Below are 13824 nucleotides of genomic sequence, written 5' to 3'. Positions count from 1 at the left end.
AATGCTACATTCATCTGCACCCTGGTGTTGACTTTACAAAGCTCATTTGCACTCTGTCCTCTAACACTGGGAGGAAAAGGTGCCAAGGAGGCAAGAATGGTAAGCACACAGTACACTTGGCATGCTCTCAATGTACAGCTTGCAGCCTGACTCTTCAGTTTCCAATCCTTTGTTTGCAATTGGTCTCAAGACGAGGGAGGAAGGAAGGCAAAGAAGAATGATGTAAGGAATGGGGGAAAGACTGGAGCCACAAAGGACCAGGAAGGTATCCGTGAACTTGTGTGAACTTGATGAAAAACAAAGGATTAACTTTTTCTTTTTACTTATGCATCTGCGTGGGTGTTTCACAACTGCGACTCAATCTCTGATTGCAGTAACCCTGCGAATCCCCAGATTAAAAACACAAAGGGTAAGCTGCTGTTTATCACGTCAAACAAACACTTCCTCTGCTCGCCTTTGATGCTTGCAGACAAAAACGAAAATGTAGAGCATTGATTAAAGTTGTAATTCACTGAAGAGTGGGAGGCCTTTACATTTCTCTCCTTTGCCCCCCTCCCCCTTTTCTCTCCTGTCAGGATAAAGAAGAACAGTGGATGACCAAGCTAGTTCCCGGGGCGAATGATTTTGCGATGCTTCAGCCGCTGCAGTGGAACACAAGATATGAAGTGGAAATCACGGCGCGCAATGTGAAAGGCCTTTCAGAGCCCACCTTCTATCAGTTCTTCATGCCACAGAAACCTGACATTACAGGTAAAAGCGTGATAAAAGAAAACTTTGTTTTGTAATTTGCCTTTTTAATATATCCACTTTTCCGTCACTTGCCTACTTCTAGCTGGTATTGATTTCCTTTTGAAAGCCCCCAGAGAACATTTCTGAACTTTTTGTGTTAAGCATTGTGTTATTCGCACCACTGGAAAGAGCAATAGCATTTGCGATAACAAAAGCAAGGGAGCAAGATGTACCAGTCGAGATAAAGCAAGCTTTGGAGCACAGCAGGCCTCACAGCTGCATTCCTTACTGGACAAATGAGGCTGCTGTCAGTGGAGAAATTGGTGCCTGTGCTTTTCCTGCAATGGATTTCTCCCTTTATGATTGTTGAATGGCGTTTAGATCTGGGAGACCAGAGGGCAGCACTAGCTGCTCAAAAGTTTTTTTCGGGTGTTGCGTTGAAAAGCTGCTGTAAAACTTCTCTGTAGCTGCACTAAAAAACCTCTGTGCCGTCAGCTACATTTGGCCAGCAGGAATAAGAACAAGTGAACAAACCCTAATGAGCCCAGGCCTTCAAGGGACGTCACAGACATCTTGTTTTTAAGTATTAGAGAGTACTGCAGCAGTTTAGTGTTGTACTCCGTAATGTTGGGAGACTCATTAAGGTGCTTTCAGACAGGGAGCTTTGCCACTTCCATTGTTTCCAGTGTAACCACGGCAGCGCTTGCATTCAGTTTATGATGGTTCAACGTTCAACTCGCGGCTCGCCGTGTCACCATGGTAACCACAGAAACCACAGCGAGGGAAACAATACAGGAGCTAATTTTACTGTATGTGAGGGCCCCTGAATGATTCACCTCTTCATCAGCAGTGAAAAGGCAGATCAATGACGAGAAACGGTGTGTTGGAGCAGCATCAGCTTCAAAGTCCAGTCTGTGGCAGTAAACAGCATTTGTGATGTGCAGGCTGGTGGGATCGGAGGAAGCCGGAAGCTGCGGCGGCAGAGCTGTGGCCTTTTGCCTTCGATTTAAAACACAGGACACCAATGTTGCCAGGCAGCGCCCTCAGCTGCAACCACTTGTTGTCTGAAAACACCATAAGCGTGAGATTGAATTACACGAATGGTCTAAATTGAAGCAACAGAGGCCGAGCTATTCTAACTTTTAGTCTCTCATGGGGTCAAACTCCCAAAACATGGCATCCTTCATTTCCCATAATGCAACTCAACAGTGTTTTTCATCATCAAGGTTATTTTTTCAAACTCTAGAAAGCTTCAGAGGACATTACACAGTTACATGAGCAGCTTTTGCAGGCTGTAGTAGTACTCCTTGTGACCAGTAAACTCAACTTCATGTGTAAAATCAGCGGAATGCTTCTTTAAAATTGCTTTAGGATGTGTTTGCGCCTGTGGATTTGGGTTGGACCAAAGCAGAAAATTACACCTTGTTGGAACTTGTTGTAGTTTAAGGTTGAGATCAACCGAATGTTTGAAAATGTTATTCGTTATCACTGGGCAAGAAATTGCAAGAGAACATCAAACCAAAATGTATTTTGGTGACTGAGAACAATTTCCTTACACACATTTGAATCATATAGAGCTCGATTTAATTGATTTACAGAAAATGAATTGCAATTATATGTATTAGATAGAATGTTTGAGTAATTTATCAAGCCGAACTGTCAAACATTCTCTGTTTCAAGCTTTTCAAAGCTTGCGTTTTAGCTGCGTTTTTCTGTTTTATGTAATTGTATTCTGAATAACTGTTGGTCGGGCAAAATAGGACACACAAAACCTCACTTTGTTGTTTTTTTTACTGTTTTATAGACATTGGGAAAATGATCGTTAGTAGCAGCATATAATCTTATGGTTGATCCATGCTGCATTTGCAGTCTCGGCTTGGAAGCGGACGGAAGACTCTCCAATTCGGGAATTCTCAGCGTTGACGTCCACACCAGGGATTTTATTCACACCTGTTCAAACAAACAGCACAAATGGTGAAATCACACCAGGGTCCGCTTCAAAGAAGCCAACCAGACCACGAGTGAAAATACCCTCCGGCTGTGGTTTTCTTCTTTTATGTGGCATTCTCTTATTCTTCTTTTCTTCATCATTATTACTCATCCTGTGGCCCTTCTGTGGTGCTGCTTTGCAATTCGGCACCAGAACGTGGCGCAGACAGAATGCTTCTGCACGGCAAGTCGAGCTCGTTTCTCATCTGAAAGACCAGCTCGCAGACGCCCATATTAGCCAGGACACAAACATGGACATCTATCTCAGCTCTCGCTCTTGATAGTCCTTATGTGGAGGTTATGGTTCTGCCCCGCATAGGGTTCTTGTGCTGCTTGTGGTGCACTTGCTTTGATGAGTCTCGTGCTTCGGGGGGGGGAGAGACCTGAATGCCTGGATGTGCTGTGTGCAGGAAGCTTCTCGTTTCCAGGCCCTCCGGGGCATTTGGGCTGACCTGCAAATGCACACGCGTGTGCAGAAACAGAGGCTTTGATGTATGCCGCATGCAACACCGTTACACTTTGAAGCTAGAACACACACGGCACATGACATGCAGACACGTATTGAAATAAAAATGTTATGTTCACTTCCCCCCTCAGACCTCGCATTCACATGTGAAAAAACAAAACAAAGGAAGGCTGCTTCAGTGTTTTTGTTGCTCTCCTCTCAGAGCCTGTTACCACCTCCATTTGTGCCATTTTGGATCGAGCGAATGTTTGCCTCTGTCATTACTGCGCTGGCTAAATGGTCTGTGTGAGTGTGTGCTGCTTCTCAAATAGAAAACAAGACCAGGGAAATGGCAAGCTTAAGGCGGGTCACTTCGATTGGCTGTCCTCTCTTGTTAGCGAACAGCGGTGCATCGTGGGAAAGAGCCCCAGAGAGAGACAGGGGAGAAAGCGTTTTTTTCTCTTAATGTGTTTGTTTGAAGAGTAACACCAGCGAGCTTTTTCAGCTAAGGAGGCAATAAAGGAAGGTACAGTGTACAGAGAGAGTGGAAAATGTGGTAGCAGGATTTTCAGAATCTCTTCGGAACTCACCAGAGAATCACTTTTGCTCAAACTTTGTCCCTCAACTTTTCTCTCTCACATCCACTCGGCGCTCTGCAGTCCCTCCTTTTTTAAACCAGTGACCACATTCAGCTTTATTCACCAGTTTACAGTTTAATAATGGCACTTTGTTTACTGCGTTTTTCATTAAGTAAAGGCGTCAATCTTAATATTTTTCAGCCAGAAGCGATGATCATTTATTTATATATTGCCGGGGAGTTGTGCAGGTTAAACAGAAGAAGTGACTTCACATTTTCTGCTCCACTGAACCCAATTGGATATTGAAGAAGTCTGGTCAGTGTTCGCTCAATCAACAATATTAGATGTGAAATATCTGCCAAGCCCAATTGTGTGCCGTCTTTCCAACTGACCGCCTTGCTTTTCTTTATTCTGTCATATAAACACACTCACATGCACACTGGATGAAAGAAACAGCCCCATATGTTTTTTCCCCCCATACAGAAAATCTGTTCCCAATATATAGGTGCTTCCTATCTCTCACCAGCCAATTTCTCTCTTCAATTCTCCCTCTATGTATTATGCATTTGCAGGGTATTGAATTGGCATTTTTTTCACCCTCCTTTCTCCATCTTTTTTTAGTTTGTAACAGGCTGCATAACCTTCTACCCCTCGCACTCACAGAGAATCCTTGAAGAAAAATGCCATTGATTGCAGCACTGCCCTTGGTTCCTTTTCAATTTACTCTTCTTCCGTCTAGCCCCTTTTTTTTTTCTTAAATCAAAGTTTTCTTTTCACCTCCTAAATCCCCTTGACATTCCCCAATTACAACATTGTGTCTGCAGCACCATTTTTTTGCATTGTCAACCTTTTGGCATCACTCTGCCACACTGCTTTTTGTCCTGTGAACATTGGTACCGTGACATCATTATGGCCTGACAGGAGCGGACTTTACTGTTAGGAAAGGTAGGCAACTGGCTCCCAATTTTGGTGAGCGTATCTCAATTGTAGCCTCAGTTTCCTGTTCTTAGCTGACAGGAGTTGCACCCGGTGTGGTCTTCTGCTCCTGTAGCCCATCTGCTTCAAGGTTTGACGTGTTGTGCGTTCAGATATGGTATTCTGCATACCTCGGTTGTAACAAGTGGTTATTTGGTCATCTTGAACCAATTTCCCCATTCTCCTCTGACATCTGACATCAAAAGGGCATTTTCGTCCACACAACTGCTGCTCACTGGATATTTTCTCTTTTTGGATACATTCTCTGTAAACCCTAGAGATGGTTGTGTGTGAAAATCCCAGTAGATCAGCAGTTTATGAAATACTCAGAGCAACCCGTCTGGCACCAATAACCATGCCACAAGTCACTTTAATCCCCTTTCTTCTGATGCTCGGTTTGAACCTCAGCAAATTGTCTTGACCGCGTCTATATCCATTGAGTTCCTGCCATGTGATTGGCTGATTACCTATTTGTGTTAACAAGCACTTGAACAGGTGTACCTAATAAAGTGGCCGGTGAGTGGATACCCTGTCATAACTTACAGTTAATGTCATTGCAATTTATGTTGAGTAAAACTGAAAGAAAACCTTAAAAGTGGAATTTAGGGTGACGAAAATACAGAAATGTGCTCTGGCGGTCCAATGGGAATGACAGAGCTCAAAACATCTAATGTTGCCACAGGGGGGTTAACACTGGAGTCAAGTGAAAAGCTGGCCTCTATACAGACGCCCAAAGATACCTTGCGGGGGTTTGACAAAGCGTCTGTATTGGACGACCTGGGAATGAGAACAGGTTGACTTTCAGAAAAAACATTTTAGTGTACTGTTTAGCTGTAATTTCAGAAAGTTTGTGACCCTTTTTTTTTCTGCTTGAAAACGCACACCCCAATTTCCATGTGTCACTCAACTCTACGTCACTTCTTTCGTTGCTTTGATTAGTTGTAGGTCTATCCAGTTGTAGTAGTTCAAATCAGCTCCAACTTATTGTGCTATTTAATACTTTTGTACTTAAGTAACATTTTGAATACTTACACTAATACTAACCATTTTACTTAAGTAAAAGACAGGAGTTCTTCCTATCTGACAATAAAAACATTCTCAATTAGAGTGAAAGTCCAAATAAGGCAACATGCCTGATTCAGTATGGGACTGGCTGTGTTCGGCTTTATTGTATCTGCTGTAGTTTTCTTGGCTCTCTCCTCTCGTTCCAGTCATGCACCATAAAAAGCCTTGATTGAAACAGGCGTCATAGATTTTGCTTGAGGAGCGCTGCAATGATATCGTCAAAGCACTTGAAGAAATAATCTGGAAGAGCCTCTCTGAAACTTTTCCTGGACGTGATGCCAGCAGATCAAAATGGGAAATGAGTGCTTTTATAGCAGTCCATTACATTAACCCATCCCCTTATACATTTCCAGAGTGAAAGTCATTCCTTTTAAAGCAGTGTAATGAAAAAGATTCAGGACAATCAACTCTGTTGTTCAAACATTTACTATGTAAAGAGTCTAAAGAGGTTATCTGAGTAAGTAATATACTTTTTAATTTTACTATTACAATACTGATTACATTTCATGGATTTATCAGTAGCTACTACTGAATAAATGATCTGTAACCTGGCAGGTGCATTTAGATAAAATAAATAATACTAGCGTAGTATTCAGAAGGCAAATAAATACATGTTACAATAAAGCATCAATTTACTGAGTCCAGTCAACAGTCTTTGAAGTCTTTGCTCTTTAAGAATCAGTTTTCTTTCAGCTGAAGAAGCTTTGCTTTGTGCCGCTGGTGCTCTGAAACTGGCACGCCAGAAACAAAAGGGCATCTGCCGTTCAAGAGATGTAACTGAAAATATTATCAGATTAAAATATAGAGTGGAAATAACATAACAGCTGAACCACATGGGATTTGACTTGAAACATCATTTCATCCAAGTCCTACATTTGTGTGGCTTATGTAAAGTACCCTATAGACAACATAGTAATACTTATCGTACACTTGCCTGAGTGAAGTCTTTAACAATATTATACAAGATCAGTGGCGATGTTTACATGTTTACTCGCTCATTTATTCATTGGACAAAGATAATCCTGTTGAGATGAAAGGATAGTGTTTCTGAGGGAGAATATTTAACATCAGACAGTATCATTATCAAGTATGTAAATATTTTATTATATGGAAGACAAGCTGACTCCCTGCTGAGACGGGAAGAGCAGGAACAATGGCACATTTCTAATGGCACAGTCAGTCTTTATGTTGTTTTACACAATCTTTCATTAGTTGAGGCTTTGTACTTTATATACTAGTGAGTGACTATCCTGGCCATACTGAGCAGCATTAATATAGACAATAACTCATTGTCTGTCACTAACATGAAGGCAGACATGTCTCAAAATACCTCAGTGATAATGCCCAAGGAACTGGGCGTGTTGCTGCCAATTCATCTTTTACCAGAAAATGTATTAGTATGAATACTGCGGTAATTATGTGATTAAATAACTCATTCATTTCATTTACTTGCAATTCATATATGTTTATTTTTGAGGCTGTACAGAATACACATTTTTAATTCTATTTGCAAAAAGTAGGGAAAATACATCTAGTCTTGGTGTTAAAACAGTTGTTCTTTTACATTTTAATCTTTTTCTAGTTTTGTTTTAATTTTCTTGATTTATGAGATTAATACTAGTTGTATATCTATTTGCTATGGATCGACGAACTTTTTGGTCAGTAATATTGTTAAAGTGCCGCTAAAAACAAACCATCTCACAGTTTTAAATAAGGAATCTACCATGGCCTTAATTGTCAGTGGCAGCACTTACCAAACCATATGACCATTTCAAGGTTAATTGCCATTTCTTTGGGCCTCAGTAATTTTTTACCCTGAATTATTTTCACTCTCTACTGACTCAGCCTAAATGAGATTTCTCTTTACCCACATGTCTGAAGGCATCTCACCTCCAAACGCCTTCTTATGGAGGATACAGTAAGGGGTGTGTGGGGATTGAAATTTAAATAAAAAGATGTAATAAAACAAGCAATATTAAAAAGACATACAAGTCCTCGGAGGACAAAAACAAAAAGTATTTGTAAAAGTGAATCCAGATTCAGCGTCCAACCCAGTGACTGCGATGTGTCAATGAATGTGAACTGATGTAGCTGCGCAGAAAGTAGTTTAGAAAAAGACCCATTAGTATGCAGGCTGACTCCACGCTGAGTAGTGACACCTTGTTGAACGTCTACTTTTTGTCAGGGCACAGTTGAGAATCAGCACCGCGCTGTTTCAATATTATCTTCCCGAAAGCACTGCTTGGAGGACAAAGTGAAGTGAGGGGAAACAATGAAAAATACATTTAAATAACACTAAATAAATGAAGATTTAATAATAATAATGAAAAGACGTTTTAAATGCTTCCTGCTGCAGGCTCTTCTCTTCACTGCTCCGCTATGAACACAGAAAGTTTCTGCTGTGGTAAAATATAACAGGTGTTTCCATCTAATATTCCCAATTGTGGGGGCTCTTAGCAGCAGCGCATGCCAAGAATAGACTCAAACAAGCACAGGTTTTGTTTTCTAACAAGAATCTATCAATCCATTTGGTCTGTTTTAACCGTTAAATCTAGGGTCATGTTGTAATGTGGTGTGGTAAAACTTTAGCTGCAATTCATGCCTTATGTCTCTTGCTTTGCTGTTTCAACTCAAATTCAACTACAAAGATCAAGGTAGAGACTCTTGAATTACCCCTGAAATAAGTTCTAACCCCAGAGAGCAGCAATTACAGAAAAGTGGATGAAATTTCTTGGAAGTCTTTTGAGGTTGATTGTTAGGATGTCATATTCTTCTAGGTTTAGCATAAGTTCCCATGGTTTTTCATTTACTCTAGGGTGGCTCTTGAGTGCATTCGAGTGGCACCAGAGCTCATCTGCTTCCTTTTGGAAGTGGACAAAAGGGAAGGACTCATCCTTCCCCTCCAAACTAGGATTTAATGATTATGTTTAATTCTCTGAGGGCAGACAAACTTTCTCTTCAGCAATCCAAAGTGAACACTCAGGATGAATCCTCACTCACATCCGCAAATGATTATGTTTATCCCCCTACAGATTAGCGCCCACTACCTTCCCAATCAATGAGTGCCCGTCAGGTCGCCATTAATCGAGTCACTTCCTCTCAGATCAGATCGAGGGACAGTCGATCACCGCTCAGGCCTAATGAGTTTGCACTGTCAAAGTGAGATGTGTATGAATGGCTTCAGGTGCCACACAAGCAGTTGGATATCTAGCAATTGAATGAAACCGCTAATGGGCCCTATATATCAACAAGTAATCAGAAGAAGTCAGTAAAAGGGTTAACAGAGCAGGGAAATAAGAATTAATGGCCGCTGTGTTTCAAGAGTTTGTGAAAACTCACAAAAAGTCACACAGAACAAATTAGTTGCTTCCAAGAGCCCTTGAGGAAACACTTTGGTGATGAGTGAGAGTAAAAACCTCCGGAACCCCTCTTTTGTGGCCAAGGGTGGAAAAAATAGGTAATCACGTCCTCTTATGCAGAAAATGAAGTTACTTCTATACACTAGTTGGCAAGTTTATTAGTAATACTTGCATGTTGAACCTTCTTTGGCCTTCAACAATGATGAATTTGTCGTTGAATGTAACATCGTGCTGTAATCCTGGATTATCGATAGGCAGCATTCTCCATTTACTCTGGGTTAGAGTTAGGTATACCTAACACACTCAACTTCTGTCTCTGTGGGTTCACGTCAGACTCTCGGCTCTGCTGTTTTCTGCTACACTCACTCACTACAGTACACAATTGTTCCCTTTAAAACAACAGCAGGTAGCATCAAACAATACCCTTAGGCAAGGCGGCATACAGAAGCAACTTAAATGTTACACACAGACAATAGTTATAGTGCTGCTAAATACCAATTAAATACTAACTGTTGGACTAATAATATTGTAATAAACAGGAAAACAGCCACTAAGGTTGCACTACCATGCAGAAATAATTGAATTGAGCATTGCTTCTGCAAACTGGCTGTGCAGTCTTGCTTTGTCTTAGCCTTTTATACCTGACCCAGCAAGGCTCCATGGAGTTGAGATACAGCAAATGTTCTGTACACAAGCAATGGAACTTCAAACTATACTGTACTGTCAATATTTGCTACCTATTATGATAATTTCAATTTCATTCAACTGAGCAGAATATTATTAGATTTTAATCACAGCAATACAACAGACGAGCAATACACAGCAAAATGGCACAACAACATAAGGCCTATAAATCAACATAATACGACAAAAAAAGCAACCTAAAGGAACTACGAATTTCATTTCGTTATGCAGCCTTGTGCCATATGATGACTAATAAACAACTTTGTACCTTGTAAAATCTAACAAAAGAGTAAATATTGATAGAATGAATCAACTTGAAAACTGTTGTAAAGGTCTGAAACTATAATAATTATTGCTCTGACATCAGTTCACGTGTTGACCGGGGATGGTTGATGTTTGTATGAGAGAAGAGTCTGACCGATGTAGGACCTTGTGGTTCGAAAATGAGCATATCAACTGATATTTTGCTTTTTGACATAAATGAACATCCTTGGCAACAATTTCTCTTAAACTTAAGCGAACATCCGTCTATAGTATTGCCATGCCCCTGACCACATCGTAATTTCCAGCACAAAGTCAATTTTATTCTTGGCCACGGTCCAAAAAAACTGAAGCGATGACTGTGCCAAACACAGTCGTGTTCGGACTGTCATTGGATGCTTCTACTAGATTGACCTCCAGCAGGAGAGTATGAAATGGGGAATGATGCTGCAGAACGGACAGTTATATAGATACAGGAAACATCATCGTAAAGGACGCATGCACTCCAACTGCAACAGTTAGGGTACACTCATTGCTTTTTCTGGATGTAGTAGCATTAAACACATCTCAGACTGCACCAGGTACACAAGAATACATTTGGTTTACCTGTTAATAAACCAAAAACATAATTTACATTTGTACAGTAAGAGTGCATAGAGAGCACAAAACATGGACTGTGGGAGCTTTTGGTTGCTTGGTTCAGTGTGGCTCTTAAAAGAAATAATGTGTTGAAGAAATATCAATCAAACCGGGAGATTTCAATGTGCCGACAAAAATGAAAAAAGGCCAGAAATGTTGGCAAAATAGCTTTTTCTTTTGCTGGTGGTTTGAATTATGGGAAAGACAGTGTTACATTGTTACTCGCTCCAAGCAATCATGAAAAGGCCAGTCAGTGCCTCTTCACACAGTCTTTAGAAAGATAGTGTTGAAGTGCTGAAGATTATTTCAACCAAAAAATAACTTTTTGACGCCCCACCTTGACAACTTAATAAATTTGATACATTTGCTAATAAAACTACAATATAACACTAAAATGTTTATTTGTATAGGGACAAGTATATAGCTTGAACTAATGCCACACACCACAGCACAAGGACGGACTGGGAGTAAAGAATTGCCCTGGACTTTGATCCGGACCAGCCCACCAGAACGGTCAACCATATACTCCACCACGGCCGCCCTGCTAATGCACGCAAGTACAAACAGGACCAGCCTCTAATAAACCACCTAGCAGCCTCACAGCCATTGATCACTATGGAAGTACTACTTTAAAAAGGCTGCAGAACACACACACAAATGCTGCACATTGTTATAAACTTCTAAAGAACACACACTGAAATTGTCATGATTGAACTCACCTCACATCACATGAAGGCTCGAGATAAAAAGACACATAAAAAGACTAAAATATCCACAATCCTCTCTGAGACAGAGAACTGTCTAACTTCTGCTCAGGGTCAATTGGTTGGCTTTAAGTCACGGGAGTACACATAATACAAAACTGGTTGAACACCTCTCCAAACATAGAACGTAGCCTCAGAGAGCAGCACTGATCATCAACCTGGATATAAATAAAATATATAAATTAACTAATAAAGGCATCATTTTTGAAAAACTACAAAACACAGCAGCAGTGCCACTATTTCATATCAACTGAATGAATGGCAACACAATAAATGTTACTTTGTGGCTTTACTCGTCGTTTACACCAGACTGTTGATGAGTTTCAATGTATTGTCTAGTAAGAGGTGAAGTGGTAGGAACCTTGTCGGTGAGCATCATATCTAGCAAATCACTGAAGACACATTCTCCCGCACAAAATATGAATTTGAGAGGGGAAAGCATTGATTGGTTTTATAATATTGATAGGTTATGTGCAACCAATGGTAGACATTAAATAAAATTAGCTAATTAACAAATGTAAATGTCTAAATTTATACGTGTAGGTCAGAATCAAACGAAAATGCTTATTTTAGCAAAATAAAATGACACAACAGTAAATCACTGATACTGAAGTGATTTGTTTCTCACAAAATCCCCACAGAACAGCAAAATGTAGACATTTGGAGCTTTACTAATGTTAAGCATCAGATTTTAGTTTTTACACTAGCCTGTTTAAACACAGTTACTGTACTCTTTACCTCAGTTCTTTCTTTTTTTTACATTTACAAAACAGTAGCTGACAAACAGCATTTGACTGATGTATTCTGATAACATGTTGTAGCCTATTAAAACATTTAGACACATATCTACCATTCAGCTACACTATCTCTGGCTTAGCGTCTGTGGCCGTGGTATTAGTACTAGCCTACTACTACGGAACGAGTCGGTTACTTTTTTACATTTACTTGAATTTCAGCAAAGACCTTTGACTCTTTTGTCTCTGAACTTTTCAGCCCGACACAAGTTTTTAAACTCTGCTTTTCCATTTTCTGTTGTAGCTCGTTTTCCAGCTCAGTGTCACTGTGGTGTGAGTAAGTGAGAAAGAAGGGGCGTGGCTAAAGCTCATGATACACAGGGCAACATTTTGAGCAATGTTGCTGGGGAGTCTTGCTGGTGACAAGTCCAAATATGTTTTAAACGGATAGCGGCGTGGGGGGTGTGGCAGAGGGGAGTGGGGTTACGGTAGTAAACTTTACTTATTACCATTGATGGCAACATTGCCCAACAACATTGCTCTAAAAGTTGCTCTGTGTCTCATCAGCTTAAGGGCTGCATAGAGACGTTCGTATGGAATAGACCAACAGGCCTGGGGAGAAGGGGGGGTTGGCCTGTGTCGCTCAACCTTCTGCCAACTTTTTCATTATTAGTAAAAAATTATAGGCTAAGGAAGACGGCCCACCGGGAATTGTACCGGTATTCCAGATGGCCAGACCGCCACTGCCACAGCATTTATAGCCTAAGCTATTTTGAAATGCCCATCCCCAGGTGGGCCTTTAAAATACATAAAATTCATTTTAATTCAATTTAAATAAATGATTTAGTTTTACTCTTGAAAAAGCAAATAAAATGCCCTTTCTTGACCAGGACGATGGTATTTACATCCAATGTGCAGCTTTAGCCCTGAAAACCCCACAGGCAGTTCTGTATCACTCTGATCTGTGGGTTATTATTACAGGAGGATGGTTTTCACAGCCACTGTTACCTCTTGCATCAGTTTGAGTGCAGGTGATCATTCAGTACAAGATGAGAGCAGCAGTGTAGCAGCAATTTTCTGAAAGGCCCTCCCACAGAAATGACCCCATTGCTTCTTTTTACTCTTGCATTATAAATCAACTATAGCAGCCACAGCCATCGGTGACTGCATTAATATTGTCGCAAATACTGTAAATTACAAAAAGAAGCACATAACATGTATTTAATGTGTTTGACTTTTACATCAATATATTATACATAAACAACAGTATGTCCACATTATTCTGTTTTAATTTTCTCTTGTTTGCTTCTCGCCATAATGTTTTTTCTATTTTCTGTTGGAAGGCACCTTGGCTGCTAACTTAAAAGCAGTTTGACTCGTGGCCACACACTTGTTTAGCTGTGTTTCATATCTGTTCATTACATTTAAAGTTAAGCTGCTTGTCAGGCCCTAATTCCTTCAGCAGAGATCTGAGCTGTTTCATGAAAGAAGGCATCTTGCCTCTTGCTCGTAGAATAATGTCGCTAAAAAAACCCATCTCAGGCTGCAGTACCGAAGGCTGTAATGACATTATTGGAACATTTTCCTTGTACAGTCTCTCCA

At 40.5% G+C, this 13824-nt stretch overlaps 1 protein-coding gene across 7 annotated transcripts in view; it reads left to right on the top strand.

Moving 5' to 3' along the window:
• Positions 1-13824, top strand: part of LOC119904098 (neural cell adhesion molecule 2-like) — a 327858-nt gene that overhangs the window by 285444 nt on the left and 28590 nt on the right. For 6 of the 7 annotated variants that reach the window (XM_038720552.1, XM_038720529.1, XM_038720535.1 and 3 more), the window contains exon 15: positions 576-750. In XM_038720552.1, coding sequence (XP_038576480.1) covers positions 576-750 — 175 coding nt within the window. Of the gene's footprint in view, positions 1-575; positions 751-13824 lie in introns of those variants that run through there. The other variant, XM_038720544.1, reaches the window with a different exon arrangement.

This window comes from Micropterus salmoides, unplaced genomic scaffold (assembly GCF_014851395.1).
Source record: "Micropterus salmoides isolate LMB-PRFRI ecotype aquatic unplaced genomic scaffold, ASM1485139v1 Ms_hic_scaffold_1, whole genome shotgun sequence".
In the NCBI taxonomy this organism is placed as follows: Eukaryota; Metazoa; Chordata; class Actinopteri; order Centrarchiformes; family Centrarchidae; genus Micropterus; species Micropterus salmoides.
This window is presented reverse-complemented; position numbering and strand designations above follow the sequence as displayed.